At 38.5% G+C, this 20,455-nt stretch overlaps 1 protein-coding gene across 8 annotated transcripts in view; it reads right to left on the bottom strand.

Moving 5' to 3' along the window:
* Positions 1 to 20,455, bottom strand: part of FHIT (fragile histidine triad diadenosine triphosphatase) — a 608,221-nt gene that overhangs the window by 143,054 nt on the left and 444,712 nt on the right. For all 8 annotated transcript variants that reach the window (XM_074603069.1, XM_074603071.1, XM_074603070.1 and 5 more), the window contains 2 exons: positions 3,058 to 3,203; positions 2,142 to 2,171 (listed from right to left, as the gene is read on the bottom strand). In XM_074603069.1, coding sequence (XP_074459170.1) covers positions 2,142 to 2,171; positions 3,058 to 3,203 — 176 coding nt within the window. The remainder of the gene's footprint in view (positions 1 to 2,141; positions 2,172 to 3,057; positions 3,204 to 20,455) is intronic.

Here is a 20,455-nt window from a genome sequence, read left to right on the forward strand (position 1 = left end):
TCCTGCATAGCACATACAGCAGCTTATATTTATACAGGTATACAGAATTATATAAAATACTAAAGGAAAGGACTCTTGAAACCATCTGGTATGTGACCCTGTTCAAAGCAATATGAGCCACACCTAATTAGCTCCTGATATACATTTGCCTATCCTATTGAAACAGAGTCTCCACAAACTCCCTTGGATATTTACTGTGATTCTTACTATTAGAATGTTTTTCTAATGTTTAGTCTGTTCCAGAAATTTTAATTAAAAGTTCCCTTAGAGGAATACTGGATTACTGTGCGTTCTTAAACATGAGGAAAAACACATATAGAAACACATGACACATTGAATTTAAGGTTCATAAATTATTTGTAGATCACATAGGTGGTTTTTCACACTTTCTGATTTAAAACAGTTTAAATGGAACCAGCTATTTATGTACCCACCCTATTGTTCACTTTAAAGAAGATCTTGATCATAGCAATTTCTTCCCCAATTCAAGTTTTGAAAGCTCTAAGTTCTCTGAAGAAAATAGTTGTTGGCATTTTTGGATGATAAACATCCCAAAGTGATGATGATAAATTACAGTGTTGCCCAATGATGCAGAAAAGTAGAGAAATGCAAACTGCTAACCTCTGATTTATGAATACACACTCTTCATTATGGAGTCTAGGGGTTCACAGCTGTAAGAGCAGGTCATTTTCATCTCATTGCTTATTAAAAGTACGAGAAGGAAGCACAAAGGGTGGCTACCATTTTGCAATGTATTGGATAGATTAACACTTAATGTTCTTTGTCTCCAGTACACATACAAAATTATACAAAATTCCTTGCCTTTTTAAGGCCTATATAAGCATTTGTGGCTGTTCTCAATCACGGAAATGGGAATTTTTACATCTAGTTTTGCTCATTAATACTAGGAAATTTTCTCATATTTTAATATAATGATTCCTATAAAGCCTTTCTTTACACAGAAAAAAAGATTTGTCCAAGATATTAAAAGAAATCCTGTGACCTGCTTGTTAAAAGATGTTGGTGTTAACGACAAAACTTACTTCGGAAAGTATTTAAACTGAGACTTTCACCTATAAACAGGCATTCCCAGTGAAACACAATGCACTCTAAGTCACGATCTGCAGAATCTGTTTTGTCGCAGTACTGAAGTAAATTGTTTTACATTCCTTCATCACTCCTCAGCTTCCAAAAGCTTGGGGATTTTCTCATTTCTTCTTCTCCCTCCCTATTACCTCTCTGCTAAACATTCAATGCAGGCAACAAAAGGGAGTTGGAAAAATAAGGTCAATACAGCAAATTGTAAAGAAGTAAAATGTTTCTATATGCCATCATTTGGTTGTTACAGTTATCTTAATCAACCCAAACAGCTTCTTTGAGGCATCTAATCTGATTTTACAAAGTGCTAACCTATAGCCATATTTGACTTTCCTTTGAGTCCAAATGTAAAAAATAGCCTTTATCTAATGTTCAGGCATATAATCTAACTACACATGCATTTGCATTTGCATTATGAGGCAGTGAAACATGGCTGGAGAGCCATCTTGGACGTTATCTATGTTATTACTCAAGTGGAGAGTATAATCATAAATCCTTCTCTTCTCCTCCACCCCCAGCCTTTTTTTCAGAAGTACACTTAAAATCTGTTTTTAAGCTTCACTGGCTCCATTACATTTGAACCTCAGTAACAAGAATGTGATATGAATATGTAGAGAGAAAGCAGACACAAAAGGTGTATTTTCATAATGTGGTTCAGTTTAGCTGTTCCTATAATTAGCTACAACTCATTAGGCAATAAAAAGACAAACAAAGAGATTATGAATGGAAGGGCAATATTTTCTCCATAAAACAAACAAAAAACTTAAACAGATGCCTCTTTTCTAAGGCTTTCCTTGCATAAATACACCCAGCAGCTTAGAAAAGATATTTTCATGATTGAAAATTTTTGTCTAGAAAGAAAACCTGTAAACATTATCCTGTGCAATTGCAATAAAAAGTATTTACAACTATTGTACACTTGGGATTTCTTGATCTCAAGGATAAAATAAAAATACAGCAATGGTCTGCAGATGACTAGCTTTGATCTTTTATTGGTTCTTATAATTGTCTCTTAATTTGTATTCTGCATAATAAGCACTCACCTTCACCGTTTGTCCGGCTTCGGGGCCATCCTGTAAACAAAGGGAGAAGTCTCAGGTTAGAGGAACTAAGAAGGATCACACGTGGATTCAGAAATCTTACTCAATGATAATCTGCATCCAATTGCACTGTATGTTAGTTTAGCATATTTTCCTGGGGACCATTCAAGACAAAGTTTTTGGACAAGGCATCTTTCCATATCAGGCCATGGCAAAGTGAGAAACTGTATCTTAGACCACAAAAGCAACAGTTGCTATTTTTCATTCTTTCAGATCAGATTTTTTTAATAGTTAGCAATAGATTACTGATCCCTGTGAATATAAAATCAGACCTGTAAGTGAGAATTTAATGAAAGCATGCTTGCTTAAATTCTTATTCCAATGAAATGGGCTTAGTCTCCTGATTTGCTTTAAACAGAGCTCTTTTTTGGTATAAAAACACCCAGCACAAATAACTGAAAGGTCAGAATTGATAACGTATTTACATGGTTGCCTCTCTCTGCCTGCATGTAAACAACTGTGAGCACGAATTACCTGTTTCTATCACAAGCAGTGGGTTACCTGCTGAACAGGGAGAGGTAGCAGCCTTCTCTAGGTCAATCCTGCAAACACTTCTTTGAAGGAAGAGTGCTTGCTGAAATACTCACAAGCGAGCACTGCTTTTGGGAGTGTTCACAGTCTTATTCCAAAGTTTTGCAGTTATTAATTATCCACACTTTTCTGCTGGTTTGCCTCGTGTTTTTTTCCAATGGCAAATCTAGCAGACTGCAATGCAGTTATGCTTCTTTTCTTTTATTATTATTTTGCATGTATTGCCCCTTGAAGTTTGAATGTCCTTTTGTCATTGGACCAGGGAAGAAGGTTGAAAGCTTGATAAAACAAACCATTAAACCCTTTTTTAGTTGACTGGTTTACAAACCTGAATTGAAATGGTGAGTGAGGTGCCGCAGAAGTGTTTCTCCACCACGTTGCCAACCCTTTGTGCTGTATGAAATAAATCGGCCACTTCCTCAGGACACAGGTCACGGAAACGCTCCACTGGCCGTAGAGGACAAACAAGGACATCTGAAGGTGGTATTGTCAAGGCATAAACGCAAGTCTGAGTGTCCCCTAAGTGGACTCAATCCCTACCCTGTAACCTGTTTCTGATTACTTTTGAATTGCCTAAATTCCTCCTCTCCAAAGTTTACAGCAAGAGCAATTAAAACATAAGGCTAAATACGTGGAATTATATGATGTTTTGTTCAGAAGAAGTTTCCTCAAACCCCTCAGATATGGGTAAAATGACTAAAATAAGGTCCATATGTTACTACTGAGACATCTAAAGGAAAGTAAAGTTTTCACATACTTGAAGTTACCATTTTGATGGAGAGATGCTCATATTTAACACCTCTGAAAGCCAGAGACATTTCCGTTTGTGATTAAAAATAAGGGAAAGCCAAAGCAATTAAAGATGGGTTTGAGCATGTGGTCTGTGACAGCAGTTTTACAATGCTTTTCCACATACACGGTATGTATTTTTTAAAATCTTGATCTTACACCTCTAATGATAGGTACCTAAATGTGAAAAAAGCTGACACTATGCTGGTAATAGCAGATCACCGATTTCTACATCACATTAATTACCATGCAAACAGAATGCTCACCTGTTATAAATATTATGTGTTTTTAGAAACACATTAGGATAATTAAGACTATTCCCTTTTAAGCGCAGTGTTCACAATGCTACAAATATACATTCATTTTATTCTACCTTGGTGACTGCGCTTCGTGAGTCAGTGAAACGAAGCCATAAAGTAAACAATGGAAGTACAGACGCTATTCACAGTCATCTGATCTGTTGTGTTCACAGAAATTAATAATTGCTATGATTCCTCACTTGAAAGTCAATTTTGTAGCATTATTAATAGGGTCCAGAATTCTTAGCAGATACTCGGTTGTGTAAATTCAACAAGCAGACACCTGTGACTTGGTTCTCATTTCAATTCCGTGCAGACAGGATTTTTTTCTGACTTACAGTATTGCGTTTGCAGAATAAAGACTTTAAAACCATCCTTAACATCACTTGAACTTTCATGACCAAAAGCCATGAAAATTAAAAACTTGTTATTTTTTTAGTATTAAAACGAGTGTTTAAAGGACTATTTGAAGAAAATTAAGTTCCATGCCATTGTATTGCAATCATTTTTATTTTTACTGCATCTTGAAGCCTGCAGGTATTCAGGAATATTCTCTGTACTCCAGGAAATGTAACTAGGAGATGTTCCGTAGTTAACAGGTTCACACAAAGGTTACATCAACCTGATTTTCAACAACTGCATGAGACGTTTGGAATAAAGAATGATTAATACATGTGAAAGATAATTTATTTCCATAAACGCAGAGACAACGTGTTTACATTCACCAAGTTTTTCATAGGAATTGCACTTACAATTCTTACTGGAAAGAAAACCAGACATATTCCGGAAGTCAAGAAGTAGGGGCAGGTTTTGATCATTTTTCAGAGTCCAGATGGGAACAGACAATATTGCAATGGATATTTGCTAAAGCAGGAGAAGATTTTTCGAGAGCGCTCCACAGCTAGCAGCTCCCAACAGAACAGGAGAAAACTGGCCCCAGCTGCAGGTGGTAATCTGCTTTGAAAATCTGTCCCTCCTTTTTTTTTTTCAGTGCAGCATCAGCTATGCCACTGCTATTCTCTCTTTCTCTTGTTATATTTTATGGTATTAAAATTTAAGAAAGGAGAAATACGTATTTAGAAAGCAGGTACTTGGAAATAAACCAATCCTGGATGGGGACAAAAAGCCTAGTTTTGTGGGGGTTTAGTTCTAAAATGTTGTGTCTCTTGGCAAGCTACTGGGCATAATAAAGCTCCTGTAATTTATTTGTGCCTTCCCAGAACATCATACAAAGCACCTCCAGAAAGGAAGCTATTGGCTGAATTTGGGGCCCAAGGGAAGAGCTGGAAACTTGCTTGGCAGAGCTTATTTCCATACCAGGAATAAAGGAATAGAAAAACTAATTAATTTTACTCATAAAAAGGAAATCCATGTCAACAGTAAAACAGGAAAAAGGACATTCGTTTAATCTGAGTTCATTTTTCAAAAGGAGAGAAGGGAAGCTTTTACCCTTAGGGCATCTGATACTTAAGTAGATAATTATCCTTCTTCTGCAGCACTGCTTTATTATCATGGGTCAACGAACCATTTATAAATGAAGAATTTCCCCTCACTTACCTCTAGCAAAACTGCTGCTTACATTAAGACAAGTTTCCTTTTCTCCTTTAGAATTTTTTCCCTAGCAGTTTCTTGCCCTCTCAGACTCACACACCCCTAACCAGCAATTGTTTGTTCTCTACCTAGCTCAGGGCCGCAGCCACAAGTATGAATTTTTGCATTAATCATGGTTTCTACAACCTTACATTAACACTGTACTACTTGTCACTGTGATGCATTGTGAAAAACTAATACGTTGCTTGTGAGAGCTTTTGTTTCCATAGCACATAGCGGGGGAAAAGAGTTTGCAATGCGAGTGCTGGTTGTACCAAGGCAGGACATCTGTTTTCTCTTCTTATATCTGTCACTAATCCACCCTGTCATTTGGGCAAGTTGTCTCTGTACCTCTCTCTCTCCTCTTCCACACATTATCTGTTTTACCTGCTTAGATAGCATTTGCCGGTTGGTGCAATGGATGTTTTCTTATCAAGCCGTGAGGCTCCCCACTCATGTGGGGCTGCGAAGTGCTCCCACAATATCAAACAATGAACCCATAAACCATGTCCTTCTGCAAAATGGATTTTCACTTCCTCCTTACGTTACCAAGACTCATTTACAACTCAAACTAGATTTTAACCATATTTCTGACTTTGAATGTGATAAATAATTCAAAGGCACAATCACACACTGGAGCATCTTTACTGAACTTTCCATCATTTCAAAATAATTCTACAAAGAATAATGATAGAAATTCTGAATCAGAGCTCAATTAACATGAGAATGTAATTAGGACAACATTCAAGTTATATTTAACTATGAATATATAAAAAGGCAAATGTTAGAATGAATTCATGGATTTGAGGTCATTAAGTAAACAACCATCCACCGCAACCTTAAATCATAATTTTAACTACAGTTTTTAACACTAGGATAGTTTTTAACTTTATATCCTGGTCAGATTGTAATCTGGATAAATGTTCTAGTCACCTCAAAAGTCTTCGTAAGTTTAAAATTAGATAAACTGTTCATTGCTTTCTGCAATTACCCACTGCAAACGCTGCTATGAACTACTGATGTGCTTCAGGTGACTGTGTATTAAAGATGCAAGTGAAAGTGAGTCTGTACTTATGTCTGTGTGCAATTACTCCTTAGACAGAAGAATCTACTGCCATCTGAGATGCCTCGAGGCACCCAGCTGCCACTCCAGAAGGGCAGGAGTCTCCCATATGTCCCATGTCATATCTGTCAGCCAGGTTGGAAGCCTGAGTCATCTTAGGGTACGTGAAGTGGCAGTAGGTGCCTACGCTTGGACAACAGCCCCCACCTTTACAGAGTGGTTCAGCAGAACAAGGGGCTGATACCCAGCAGATGTGCTGCATGATTGAAAACAGCGTTCTGCCTTCAGAAAGCCTGAACTTTATGTTTCCTTTCTCTAACCACCATAATTAATAATTTTGTGATTTCTTCATTCATTCTAAACTGCTACTGACTGATGAAGTTTCTATTTTTAAGCTTTGATGTGCACAGCTGTTATTTCCTTCAAATTCTCGCAGTCAGTCCACATCATTAGAATGCGTGCCATTTAATATGTCAACTTCTCCATTTTAAGGAGTGGAAAACCTTTACACCCTATTATAATCTGTGATCATGTATTCCTCTCTCCAGATCTTGCAGGAGTCTCTCAACAGCCTTACTTTTTTCCTAATACCTAAACATGCATACACAAATCAATATGCATACCCTCACACACACTAAAAGCTCCATTAAAGATTTATTAAACAATTAGGAATGTCAGTATTTTCCAAAGACTACCAGTAGATAGTACACTAAAACTCCAGGTATATTAGTGAAGTGCATAACCATAAACTAGCAGTAAAGCAAAGTAGATCAGACCCATTACCCTCAAAACTGAGCTAAAACCTAAGGATGACCTAACGATTTCAACAAAATCACTTGTCCTTATATATTGGACACAGCAGCCCACTCCCTGCACAACCTTGGGCAGGTTGTTTAAGGCACCAAAGCCCGTGAGCCTCCTCCATAATTCAAATTAACAGCCTTTGCCTGTTGGTCTATTAAGATTGTAACCTGTTTGGAAAAGCTCAGACTCATGGCGAAGCAAGCACAGTTCAGCAAGTTTCTACACACCAGCAGAGCAAGGACGCCGAAACACACGTGCCAGCTTCTCAACAGTCAAGGCTGCACACATTTCTGTAAATCTCTTTCACTCTTTCATTGACTTTTTAGACCATAATAACTGGAGCCATTTGAGACTGGCATTCAGAGGCATTTACTGCAACGTGACTCTGCAATGGGCAGACGGACACTGACAAGGCTATGTCCAATTGTGCCAAGCACAAGCACAAATTCTCCATGTACACCTAACTATTTAAGGATACTCTCACACTGGAGCTTATGGGTTACTACTCAAAAGTGAGCATTTTTTAACCACATAATGACTTTAAGTTGATCAGGCAGAGAGGGCCTGGATTCTACAAGAAAAGCAAAACACATGGCCAACATCTGTGTGCTGACCACTTCAAATCCAATTTTCCTTCCACTAATACACATAGCGTGGAAGCTGAAATTCAAAGGCACAGTAGCAATTTTTATTTGCTTTATCTGAATTTTGACTTTGAAGACTAAATTATTGTAATTCTATATTTAAGGTCTAAGTCAGGCTCCGTGTTCCCTTCAATGGGATTCTGATCAACCCCACAAAGTGCCCATTATAAATTTTCAGACACAACTATCAAGGTACACATGTTCTGTAGTTCTGAAATGTTGGAAAAAGGGCCTTTGGGGGGTCAAGAAAAGAGAGAAAACCAAAAAAAGAAACCCCAAAGAGGTTAAAACTCCTTTTATGTGACAAGCTTTAGAACTAAACACAGCTTTTTCCTGGTTAAGTCCATTAGTTTGCTATATAGAAAACATACTTTCCGTTTTGACTTTTGTTTTATTCCTGAATTTGAACTTCAAACAGAACAATTCAAAGCTTTATAAAGGAAAAAATTAAAGGCTCTCCAGGTACTGACATTCTAACAATAGGAATAACAATTCTTTTTTTTCTTTGTCTTTTTGAGGAACCAGTTAAAACCATTAAAATTGACAGGTTTTCTTAATATGTGAGGCTTTAAAAGAACAAAATACAAGGGGGAAAAGGCAAAATATCTAACAGTGAAAGGGTAAATTGCTTCTTTATGAAGCTCCTGGGTTTAACCAATATTGTTAGCTTTCTAAATCATTTGTTACAAAAGGTTTTAACTTAGGAAAATGATTTATTTTCAATGTGTAACATGGTCAGGAATCCATAGCTCACATTGGGATGGAAATACTGTTCGTGTTCAAGACACTTTTAAAAAAAGATTTTTAAAAGTCTTCCTTCTTGCAAGAGCAAGAGAGTCAAAAATCTCAAAAAAAAAAATAACATTAAAAATGTATTTTAAAGATGAAAAGTAGTAGTTAATACAATTTCCAAAACCTTTAAAGCTCTTGAAATTATCTATTTTAGCATTCTAACATTTTTACACAAAAGACAGTTTAGTTAATAATAAAAAATTTTCTTAATGATTTAGGTTTGGAGAACTCATCCAAACTGACCTTTTCATTAATATTTTGGTTTTAACTAACTGTTTTTCATCAAAAACAAATAAAGCATCCCAAACTGTGGTACCTACAGAGACTTAATATTGTTTCATGTATTTAATAAGCAGGTGAATAACTAAAAGCAGAGTAGCCTCTGCCTCTCCCTCCTGGCAGTCATTTAGAGAGCAACTTTTAAGCAAGAACTCCTGCCTTGGAGATCAGGGCTTTGCTCATTTTTGGATTAATACAGACTGTAGCACCATGGATGCTGCTACCATATCTTTCTAACAGCAGGAAGCAGTTGAGAGACATGTAGAGATGGTGTCCCTTGAGCGCGAGGCTGCTCAGTGGCCAGTTCAGCCATCACTGGGGTGGGAAGACCATTCTTTGGTATGGCTGCTGGGAGCTCAGAGGCCAGAAGAACTAGTTGCAGAAGACTGCAATAAATGATTATTTTTAACTGCCTCATATGTCTGTATGAAAGACCCCTTCTGCACATCTGTAAACTAGCTGATGGGAATGCAGAAATAATGCGCTGTGGGGAGCTGGGTGAGGGATTAGTCTTTTCTTACACTCTGTTTTACATGAATTTGCATCAGGTGCCCCAAGCAGAGAGAATCAGTCAGACGACGCTTCAGGTATTAAAACTCACCACAATGTTGTCCCCAGATTCAATTGAGGAGTGTAGGCAGGGGTATTGAATTCATCATTGCGTCTAAGCAGAACTTTTCTTTGTTCCAAAGCTCTAATTGCTAACAGAAAAAAGTCCCATAGCTCAGAAAAAAACACAAGAGAATGCATGACTAATAAAATTAATATAACTGAAAAACAACTGCCAGTCATTTATCTTTTTTCTGCCCTTGAACAATTATTCACATTTTGAAGGCTACGGGAGCAATTTCTCTGTGCAAAGAAAACAATAATGGTTCCACAGACACTGCCTATAGGAGGAGTTAAGAAGGAAGAGAAAACAACTGAAATAGTGCACGCACATACACATACAAGGCATCAAAAAGCCTTTAAAAATTAATCAAATGCATATTCTGCTTCATTACAACAACAATACGTCAAGGCATCTATTCAGTCCCTACTAAACCCACTGAATTAGGATGTACATAAAACTGCAGTAATGCAAGAACTGACATCTCCCCCCGGGACAAATCTTATTGAATAAGACGGAGTGACTCACTTTCAGAAGGAAATCTGTAGATTAAGAGCGAGCATCTCATAACAGGAAAAGGTGGAGGAGCACTCTTTAGTGGGTTTTACATGTAGAATTGGTTTTAAACATATTTTAGAAGATTGCTTTGATACAATACAGGAAACAGTACATCATAGAACTTGCTAGTTTGGGATAAAACTTAGCTATGAACTATAAAGATGATTTAGAACCAATGAAAACGCAATAAAATTACAATAAAAACTTAAAAATTACTTCAGACTATTAAAACCACACACAATGCATTTTTTGATCTTGCTGTGCCACATCTTAGCATTAATAAAAAAAGTCATTAAGATAAGACAAATTATCTAAACACAGTTGATCTTGATAAGGCAGCTCAGTACATGTTTACACTAATACGGAAGACCAGATTTATGCAATAAAAAGGAGAATTAGCAGTTCCAGTGGAACCAAGAGCAATCAGTGTAAATCTTTGACATGGATCTGTCTGCACTGTAAGTGCACTGTTTTAAGACCACACTGCAGCTTTTATACAGTGGGTTTTTTTACTCTACCTGATCTTCTCACTCCACTGAAGCTACTTAAAACAATTCTTCACATCAATGAAAGGTGCAATAGTTCCAAGAAATGAAAAATAAATATTATTTTACTTTTTTCTGTAGAAAAAAAAAGGTCAATACACCTAATTTAAATATAGATATGACTTATAGTCTAAATCATGCTAGATAGCACACCAAAGTACAAAGTACTGCTGCTCAAAGTACAGTGACTCCACAAGACAGAGGGCCACAGCAGGGAAATGTGAGATTCAGAACTGTTCACTTTTCGTTTTAAACAAGCCTTTCATATATTTGATATTCCCTTTAAATGCCTGTAGGGTATGTCAAGTAGGTCACTAAAAGCTCAGTTCCTCATAGCAAGTGGTATTTTACTGTAGGATTCGTCCTTTTCTGCCAGCCACTGACCTCAGGGGCAGCCTCGGGCAAGAGCAGGTGCCTGACTGGAACCACAGTGAGAACAGCCGTGGGAAAGTTTGTGGCTCAGGAACATACCTCTAATCCAGGTTTCATTTGGTAGAAATTTACTGCAGACCTAAATTTACATTTGTACTAGGAATCACGATCACATTCTAGAATCACATTAAGCTTTTGATCTTGGAAGGCCCAAAAGCCATAACCAGTGGCCAAATTGCAAATGTAGAAGTTTCAATATGAAAGGACTTAATTTACAACTGCTACGATGCTCTGAGAAGATCCTGTAAATAAACATTGTTGCACAACAACCCGTTTCAGCTAAGAACTACGTCTATATTGCTCTGGATGATATACCTGTCTTCTAAACATACAATGAAACTACGCAAAGTTACATGAAGCTATCTATGCACACATACCAATTATAAATGTAAAAAACTACTGAAATAAGTAGCCATGCCTGAGGCTGACAGCAGAAACCAAACAACACTTGGGGTGCAACACTCAAAGTGTGATTTTTTTGGTCTAAACATCACAGCAATGGCATTTGCCATAGAAAATAATATCTTCATGAAAAGCAGCTCAGCAGCTACAAGCCTTGTCCAAACCATCTGCACCACCAGAAAACTGCATCAAAATCAATTTACCAGAAACTTAACCCTGTTAGAATTGCAACGTGTCATTGCAAAGCCTCATTTCAAAGACAGAAAGTAAGCTCATATCCAGCTCCTCCACCTGAGAATAAGAACCAACTTGTGAGAAAATGCTTCAGCATTGAGTCTTAATTAAAGCTGTGGCACCACCATATTAAAAAAATTATGTGATCATTATGAAGTTACATACTAGCTCATGATTCAGGAACTATAACGAGGGAATAATTAATTACTAAATAGTAGTTATGAGAAATTTACTTTCTCGCAATTTATAGGATGCCATATTCCAGGCATTATGTTTTATTGGAAACAAGCTTTAACTTGGTAGAAAGACACCACAGAATCTGTTGGGAATTAAGGTTCTGTACAAACCACAACCATTCTTGACATTGTTGCCTACGTTACTTAAAAGTACAATCTCTTTCTCTGTTCTGGGCATCTATGGCAGGAAACAGCAATAAAATAAACTGATGAATATTTGGTGAATCTCCCTGGGATTTATCTTGCCTAATTTTGAAGGTAGATAAATTTGATCAACAGACCAAACCACTAGATTTGTAACTGTGAAAAGCCAGTGCTTTGTGGAAGTACTGAAATATCTTGCTGGTTTGGAAGCTTCGCTCCCCCCATCCTCTTCTGTTTTCTCCAGAATTAAGTTATCTCAAGGAAGGTTCTGTTGGACCTACTGCTGGAGAAGCTGGTAACATCCACTTTCTCCTACTACCTATCGATGGCAGATGATCAAGAGCTTTACACAACTCTATAACTCTGCTGAACAGCACAGAGAAAGACGAGCACATGCCAGACCAGCAGTGCCTTCATTTCATAACCAGTGAAGCATCAGCTGGAAGAATGCAGTACAAGATCAATTACCAGAGTATCACAGGGGACAATGAATACGTTTGATAATCAAGGTTTCAGGTAATGAAGGTAATTTTGAATGTAATTGATAGATAATGAGGAACATGAATAACAGGGAGTTTTGGAAAACTGAATCTGGATAATTTAGACTGTCTTACACTAAGTATATTCCTCAAAGAATATTAGCAGTGTATGGTGTGATTTTCAAAGTTTTTAAATGGAATAAACCATCTGATTCCCATTAATTTCTCAGAAGTGGTTTTCTACCTAGTTCTGTTAGGGCATTCAGAAAACCACTCCAATGGAAGTCAATGGAGAGCCGTGTTTGTCTTAAGCCGGAAGCTCTCACAGCATAACCTGCACGTTTAGTTACTGAAATTGCTTCAAAAGCAAGAGGATGGCTATGCTGTTCCAGGGAACTATTCCACGAGAGAAGAATGAGTCTAAATCACAAAGGAGAGAAAGAAACTTTTTTGTAAAAAAGAAATGCTCTCTACACGCCTTGCAGGAATGGCTTAGCCCTCCTTAAGAACACCTTTAGGAACAGTGTGAAAAACAAGACAACTTTTTATCTGCGTTATGAAAGAGCTGTTCAGCACACTTGCACGGCAGAAAGCCAAATCACAGTACCTTTGCCCTGCAAGATCACGTGTTCATCTTTGCTGCTGCACCTAAAAATAAAGCTGCCAGTGTATTCCCATCAGTTTCTTTGAATGCTTAAAATTGCAAGGTCTGTGATAAAGAATCTAGACGAGTATCTTTACTGTATCGGCTAATACACAGTTGAGGTGGATGTAGTAGAGAGATAACTTTGGAAGTAAAAGATTTTATTATTGTTTCTGCAAATGTTATTACTACTTTGCTGTTCAGCAGGACCTACCAAAACCAGTACTGTTGTCATCCCGAGGAGTTTTACATTATTCACCAGTGAAACCCAGAAGCGTGCACATACCCCTCCATGCACTCAGGAGACAGGTGGTGACCTTTAGAAACGTTAATAGTTGGAGGACAAAGACATTGAAATGGTAAACAAAGGAAACATAACTGGGCACTGATAGAGGTTTTTCAAAACGAAGAGGAATATAACAATAGCCTCTTCTGCAGTTTACTTATCTGGGGACTAAAACAACTAGTGCAGCAAAGCAGGGAATCAGCCTTCATTCAGCTGCAGTAGAGGGAAGGGTGAGGTGGAAACACGAAAGACCCTGTGTGCTATCTAAGCAGAGACTCAGAGGCAGTCCAACATAAAATTATTTTAAGCCATTATTCTGTAGCTACTTAATTTTGACAACTTATTTCATATCTGCTTTGACACAAAAAGCTTTACGTTGACAAGAATGTTCACAGAAAGCACATGTGTCAGGGGAAAATGCTCCCAAAGATGCATTTTCCCTCAACTGCCAGGGGAGTCAGTTTTGGATAAGTCATACTGAAGGGCTGAGAAAATGTAAAGCAGATGTAGAGTACATCTTCAACGTGAAATTATCTGTACGAAGCCCTCCTTTTAATACAAAATAAAACTCAAGCAGAGATGGTAAAACATAGCTTACAAAGCACCTGAGACAGTGAAAGCTATAGAGGAGGAAATCAGAAAGTAGGTCTCCCCCCTGTTTTTCACTTGCATAATGAGCCCTATTGGATAAGGACAACAGGGCCCTGTGTCATGATTGCCTCTGTAGATGCTGTTCTAATACTATTCTTATCATTAATGCTCATTGTTCCCAGATCTGTGCATCATAGCTAGGCATTTCAGCATGCACGGTACATAAATTCATACTCTCATCCAGGATTCCTGTAATATTCAACAACATGAGAATGAAGAAGACAAACTAGCAGTTTAACTCTGAATAACCTTATTTTGTGTGTATGTCATCTGAAACCATTACTTTAATGTGATTATCTGTTTTTATTATTTCCTTTCTGTGGATTTGGAATAAAGACACAACTGAGACTCTCTCAGACACGGTCACTGGCACCATTACAGTCTTTCTACTGTCATCAACAGAGATCTGATCTGTAAATCAAGTTAGACTGTAAGGGCTACTGAAGAGCAAGCACTCTTTATCATGTTATTACATACCCAAGCTACTACTTCCTCTGACTCACAGAGAAAAACAGACTGTTTTAGTACCTTTACATAACCAGAGGAGTTCTTAATGCACAGATTATTGACTTAGTGGGGTTTTATCATGTCCCAGTGTACCAGGGGATTCCTTAATCCAGGACTTCTTTACATGCTCTATTTTCATGGCTCTTTTTATTGTCACAGTCTGTCATTATAATGATGTGCAAATCCAGAACCAGCGTATGCTTAGCTCCTTAACAGGTGCTCAAGGAGGAGAGGGGGAGAAGGCATTTCCCCTCTCTCATTTGCCCTCTCGCATTCCATAAACGCCAAACCCCATCACACACAGCATGACAAAATCCCCGCAGGGCTGAGCACAGCAGGGAGTTGTGTGGCACAACGTTGGCTTTCTGCCCACAGGAGCATTTCCACATCAAACCACCACCTTCACAAAACCAGCAGGATGGAGATCTTTCTTTGCTGCTCTCCACAGAAGTCAGCCTTTGCTGAGAGGCACAGAACATGCACACATTCTCAAGGAGCCAAGCCATAGACCAGTGCTCTACAGAAACAGGAGTCTCCAAGAGCAAACATGGGTCTCAAAATGGTCTGCTGCACAACATCAGTTGCTAGTAAATCTGGGGATGTTTGAGACTTTGTTGATACTACTGAAAGTAGCCAAAGATGTTCATCTTGGTTCACCTTGGTTCAACTAGTACAGGGTCACTGCTGGGAAACGTTCCAAAGCAAATGAGTGGCCTCACATTACTGGCAAAGGGAGACACCCTGAACACCTTGTAGTTGTGAGATCAAGAAAAAGATCAACTGAACGAGGGGAATGAAAAGATATTTGCAGAGATGAAGCCTCCCGTGTTCTGCTCAGTAGAGATCTGAACCTGCTCTCCTCCCTTCCACTTCCTCCTCCAATTTATTGAGCTCCAGTTGCATAGGCCCAAATAGAAACACCCATATGAACCTCAATACCTGCACGAAGCTCCATATGAATGCTGTACAGTGCAAGGGCAGAGTTTAAGGTTGTCAGATGCTTTAGGCTGAGGTCCATCAAGGCAAGCATCTGATTTTATGGCCCTTTAACCCTTACATCCTACCTCACTCTCATTAATAGATACTTCCCTTGCCGCTGTTGGAACCAGTGTGGGAATCTGCAAGACTGCTGTGCCCTCCAAATTAATCACAAGCCAAAAAGTCTCACTGAAGCAAGGTGTGAGTAGCTGTTCGCACTTCACAGCATGTCTACATACCCCCAAAGATTTGGGCTGTGATCTCTGGTTTGGACCTCTCAGTATTAACATAATACAAGCTGAAAACAACAATATGTCACTGTGCTTGTTGCTAGCAGACAGTTCCCTAGAGTGAAGAAAAAAAATGGTTTAAATCTGACATGTTATCAAAGTTAAAAAAGAAAGTAAATTTATGCCAAAAAAAACCCAACCAGATGTTAGTACTCCAACCGTGTACTGAATGTGAGGGAGAAAATTGATGTTGAATTTGGTATCACAAACTTTGTTCCAGCAAATAAATTTCGAGATCTCTGTGTTTCTTCCTTAAATTACAAGCACAATGCGTTTCTTGGGGGTTTATGATCACCATCAAAGCCGTCTTGCTGAGAAACATGGATGTCTTTCTCTTTCTGAAGGTCACAAAGTAGATATCCTATATCTAGGGGCTGAAAGAGCAGGAACATTTGGTACTCCTCCAAATGAAAGCATTGCCACTGTCATTGCTTCAGCTTCCTCTTGTTAAGCTGCTGGATGTGAATCACCCAGCGACCCCCCGACACATCAGTGATGGCTGTGTATGCTGTTCTAAAACTCAGTCTTGCAAAAGTGATGTGCATGCTTGTTGCTCTGGAAATTAAACACATGTTCTCTACAGAGTCCCCCTGAATGTGCCTGTCTGCATTTCACATGCAACTCTGTGCTGATACTTACCGCTGGTGTGAAAAACGCTTGCAAATCATTTTTCCTGGGCTTTGCATTACTATCTTAGGTTTCTTATCAGGCCAGTCAGAAACTGGTGACACAGTCATTCCTGGCTGCATATCACTGATACAGAATGGAAGACACAAGAGATGCCTAAGCAGAAGCAAACAAACTAACAGCAGTATAACTAAAAGAGGCAGAAAACACCGCTTTTAGGTTTTTTATAGGAACTTCAAAGTTCTCCTCAGTTATAAATCATTCTGAGCTACTACCAGTCTGCCTAAGGATAGTTGTGCTTTTGAACGTGAAAGCTTGAAGATCAGACCTTGGTGATAAAAAGAATGTTGGTTCCACCACAAAGTCGATTGCAGAGGAGATAAAATGGTGTCCAAGAATAGTATATATCAGGCTGAGATGGTTTTGCCATGCAACTAGTCACCAAGAGATAAAAGTGCTTCTATAGGATAGATTTTCAGTAGTACAGAATTAAGTTCTGTTTGCCATTAGAAAGTGTAAATACAATTTCCATTTGACTACCACTTTCTTAGGGCATTTGATTAGAATGGAAAGTTACTGAATAAAAACCCCAAACTTTTAAACCAAACTTAAAAAAAAAAAATCTTAAACCAATAGTGAACAATTTAAAAAAAACCTTGCAGCCATGATGCCAGATCCAATTATATTTGTAGCACTAATTTATAAGTGCAAGATAAGCTAAGTTATCAATGGAGATGAGAAGCCAAAGAATTATAAGAGGGAAGGCAAATTGTTCTGTAGCTAAACGTGCTCAGGATGTCCTCAAAAGAGGAACCACAAGGCAATTTAACGTTGCTTCAGTCTTTTCTGTTCCAGAAGCAGCTCATCAGGCTGCATACGAAAGCAAAGAACTGGCTCATAAAACTTTCAGAGAAACTATGTTTAGAAAGCACTAAAAAAAAATTAAAAAACCCAGCTTTTTCCTGGAAGAAAGTGATTTGTATGCAAATATACCCCAACATTTGTCACCAAAACTAAAGGATTTTGAAGTGAGAGAAGTTTTTTTTTTAATATAAAGTTTATCACTGCTTTGATGAAATGAGATGCCAGCTGCGAGGTTGCTGCTGTCTCCTTTAATACCAATTAAAAGGATAGAAAATGGAGCTCTAGCTTGTGCTCACAGGCAGAGCTGACACCACACATGTAGCACAACTTTGACACCTAAACCTCCAGTGGCAGTAGCTAAGACATCAAGGGGCCTACATTTAAAAGTAAAACACTAGACTTACTGGCAACCTCTATGACCTGAAGTATTACAAAATGCATGAAACACTCACGTATTACTTATAATAATTTAATGTTTTCCAATGAGAGGAGGAATTGGGAGCAAATGTTTGAATAAAATACTCTCAAGCACACTCTGCTGTTGAGAAAGAATGGTCACATTTGTGTTGTTTTACATGTTTTTCACCTTCTTTCAGTTTGTTCAGAAGAGTATGTTTGCCCTTGGGCATCTTGGATGGTTACACCTGACCCTTCTAGCCAGCAAGGACCGAGCAGGAAAGAAGTACCATAAATTGCACCCAGTAGCCATGCCTCTCTCCCCAAGCCCCAGGGAAGGGACAAGCCTTCCAGCATACTTTAAAGGTCAACAGGAGCAGACAAAGCTCAAAGCCACGGGGCCCACTTAGAGAATGCCTTGTCAGCAACTCTGTCTTACAGATCTTACATTTGGAAACATTCAATAACCCCTCCGTTCTTTTTAATTACATACTCTGCATTTTTATCTGCACTTAAAGAAATCCTGAAATAATAAAATCCTGCAAGGAAGGATTTGTCTCCCAGAAATTTTGACCTCAACAAGAATTGGAAAAGTCAAGACTTGCTCAGACTTAGAAAACTATTCACACTTCCAGATGCTATCGCCATTGCTCTGCAATAGTCAATTGCTAATTGATTTCCTTTAAACTTGTGTAAGCTATAGGTATATAGATGTGTATGTGCATTGAAGCTCACAGTGTGTTTCCTTGTTCAGAACTCCGATATCAAAACATCTACAGCCTCCCCAAGTGTGCCCTAGGACAACCTACAGGACGAAAGTAAATCGGTTTTAACAAAGCAGGAGAGATTACTAGCATAGTGAACATCTCCTTAAAATAATATATTTTCTTGCCTTAGCTCACTCAGCCACACAATAATTGTGTTTTAGAGGATGGTATTTCTAAGACTGCCACTGATCTATCAAAAAAACCAACCCCAAAACTTACCAACAACCAGAGAACTCTCACTTGCAGGTTTAGCTTACGTGCCTGCACATACACACCTGCTTCCTCTGTTTGCATGCTTACGGCATATAGATTTTCCAGAAATAAGAGTCCCAATAGGTGAAGGCTAAAGTCATTAAACATCATTTTGAACACATCAGAGAACAAAACGTTCCCACAACGGCAAGCACAATGAAAAAGAATACATCTGCACATAATGGCAAATAAAACATTGTGGAAGCAGATGTCAAGAAAATCGTTTTACCTTGATTCAGTTTCCTCACGCAGAGGATTTCAAAATGTTTTTCTGAAACATGGCTTAATACTGATGGACAAGAGGCAGGGCTGAGCAGCTGGGACATTTGCAGCCCCCTTCTCCCACCAGTGTATCCATGTGTAGGTGATAGCGCATTTGGATCACTCACCCCACCTTGGGCACAGGCAAGGAAAATACCAAGCGCGGCTGGTTGTGCTGCTGACACATGGGAGGCCATGCCCAGGGAGCAGACACATGGGCGGCCAGCAGCACACACCAGCTCCACCGCAGGCAGGAGGATGCAGCAAGGCAGGGACGCAGCCCTCACCTTGTGTGTTAACACCTTACCAGTGCCCTTAGTGCATCCTCCCAGTGCTCAGGGGTCATCTCACAGCACACATCACGCTATCGGGAAAATGCAACTGAAAAATCGAACATACTACATTATGTATCTTTAACTACAGCAACAGATGCATGCACAGAACAAATCCTTCTACAGCTGTCAAACAAGATTTGAAACCCAGATTCTTTGTCATGGGGCACACAACTTCCACAACAGCTAAAGGAGCTCTTGACTGACAGCAGGGGCAGCACAGTGATATTGTTTGTTTTGCACACAAACCCGCACAAAGCAGAAACAGTTTGGGGACTTCAGCTTTACAAAATAGTTTTACTATTCAGAAATGCTAACCCTTGTGATAGAAAAAGCAAAAAAGTTTTCCAAGTAAGATAACAACTTTTTTAGCTAAAAGAATGCTTAACAAAAACCAATAAAAAAGTAGAGAGGAGCGACCCTGGATCTATCCATCCTGCTCTATATAATCCCCAAACAGACTGTGTGCAATAAGGAATTTATAATTATTTAATATTTTTGCCTTACATAATTTAGTACAGCACTGGATGTTGCAAAACCTTTTAACCCCTGCATTTTTTCACTCTCAATTTCCACAAAAACTGGTGACTTTTCTCTAAGAGAGTAAGGTATACACGTTAATAAGTTGAGTAGCATTTCATCCTCACATAATATAAATTCATAAAGAATTCTGTAAAAAAAAAACAAAAAACAAAAAAAAAAAAAAAAAACAAAAAACAAAACCACACACACAAAACCGGGAGAAATCCCAAACAGAAGAAAATCATTAGTGGCAGAGTTTCATTAGAGGACAACAGAGATGGCCTCACTTGGAGCACAGCCCCTCACCCAAAAGAAAAATCAAGGCTATCTATTGCATCTTTTACAAATACAGTTTGGAAGCCACAAAAAAGCAGTTGTAACACCATGTCAGGCAATGTAAATATACAGGTAGGTGTCCAATTACTTCAGCTTTTAAGATTGGTGCAGTCT

The sequence above is a fragment of the Larus michahellis genome, chromosome 10, assembly GCF_964199755.1.
Source record: "Larus michahellis chromosome 10, bLarMic1.1, whole genome shotgun sequence".
Taxonomy (NCBI): domain Eukaryota; kingdom Metazoa; phylum Chordata; class Aves; order Charadriiformes; family Laridae; genus Larus; species Larus michahellis.